Genomic DNA, 779 nt, shown 5'->3' with positions numbered 1-779 from the left:
TGCTGTGGCTGCCATGGGCCCCGAGGTGCTGCTGGAAGCCGTGCCCCTGGAGATTGATGGCAAGGAGTGAGTACAGCCTGAGTTGGTCCTGTGCCTGCTCCCAGCAGCAAAGGACACCAGTCTCCAGCTGAGAAACCATTTTCCTTTCACACCTTTCTCATCTGAACTTTCTCTGACCTCTTCATGAGCCAATACAGATGACTGGTGCCCCCAGCACCCTTAGCAGAGTGCTACCCCTTTGCTTTCTTTGGCTCATACTTTCTCTGTTTCCCCCCAGTTCTCATACTGGGAGATGACCGGCTGCCAAGTCTGTCTGTGACGGTGGCAATTTTGCAGCTGTTGTTACGTTCCTGTTCAGTCTCCATGCGGTGCTGGAGGTGTTTGGCTCTGCTTTGGGGCTGGGCAGAGGTGCCCCATGCCCAGGGGCTGATGCCAGCAGTGCCCCGCGCTCCCCTAACCCATGCCTTCCCTCCGCAGGGAGACACTGGATTTCCCCCGCAGCTGGCTCCTGCCGGTGCTGCGGGACTACGTGCAGGGTGCACGCCTGGGCTTCTTCACCAGCTACTTCTTGCCCTTGGCAGCCACCCTGAAAAGCAGAGGTGAGGAGGGTGGCATGGTAGGGGTCCCAGTGGGTGCGGTCCTGGACTCCTGGGAGCCACAGGGTGCTCCGTGGGACTTCCCTTCGCTCCCCTTGGGTGGCGTGGGGCTTTGCCACGTCTGCTGCTCTGCTTATCTTTCCCTTCTCTTCTGCAGCCCTGGAGTTCACCCAGGCTGGGAAG

The 779-nt window shown here is 59.6% G+C and overlaps 1 protein-coding gene across 1 annotated transcript in view; it reads left to right on the top strand.

Moving 5' to 3' along the window:
* Positions 1 to 4: 4 nt before the first annotated feature.
* LOC104135653 (RRP12-like protein) overlaps positions 5 to 779 on the top strand; it is a gene marked incomplete at its 5' end in the record, with an annotated part of 8,590 nt that continues 7,815 nt past the window's right edge. The window contains 3 exons of the mRNA XM_035889034.1: positions 5 to 66; positions 478 to 599; positions 754 to 773. Of these exons, the coding sequence (XP_035744927.1) occupies positions 5 to 66; positions 478 to 599; positions 754 to 773 (204 nt within the window). The remainder of the gene's footprint in view (positions 67 to 477; positions 600 to 753; positions 774 to 779) is intronic.

Source organism: Egretta garzetta, unplaced genomic scaffold (genome assembly GCF_000687185.1).
Source record: "Egretta garzetta isolate BGI_Z169 unplaced genomic scaffold, ASM68718v1 scaffold472, whole genome shotgun sequence".
Classification (NCBI taxonomy): Eukaryota; Metazoa; Chordata; class Aves; order Pelecaniformes; family Ardeidae; genus Egretta; species Egretta garzetta.
Note: the sequence above shows the minus strand (reverse complement) of the source record. Positions and strands in the feature narration are given on the sequence as shown.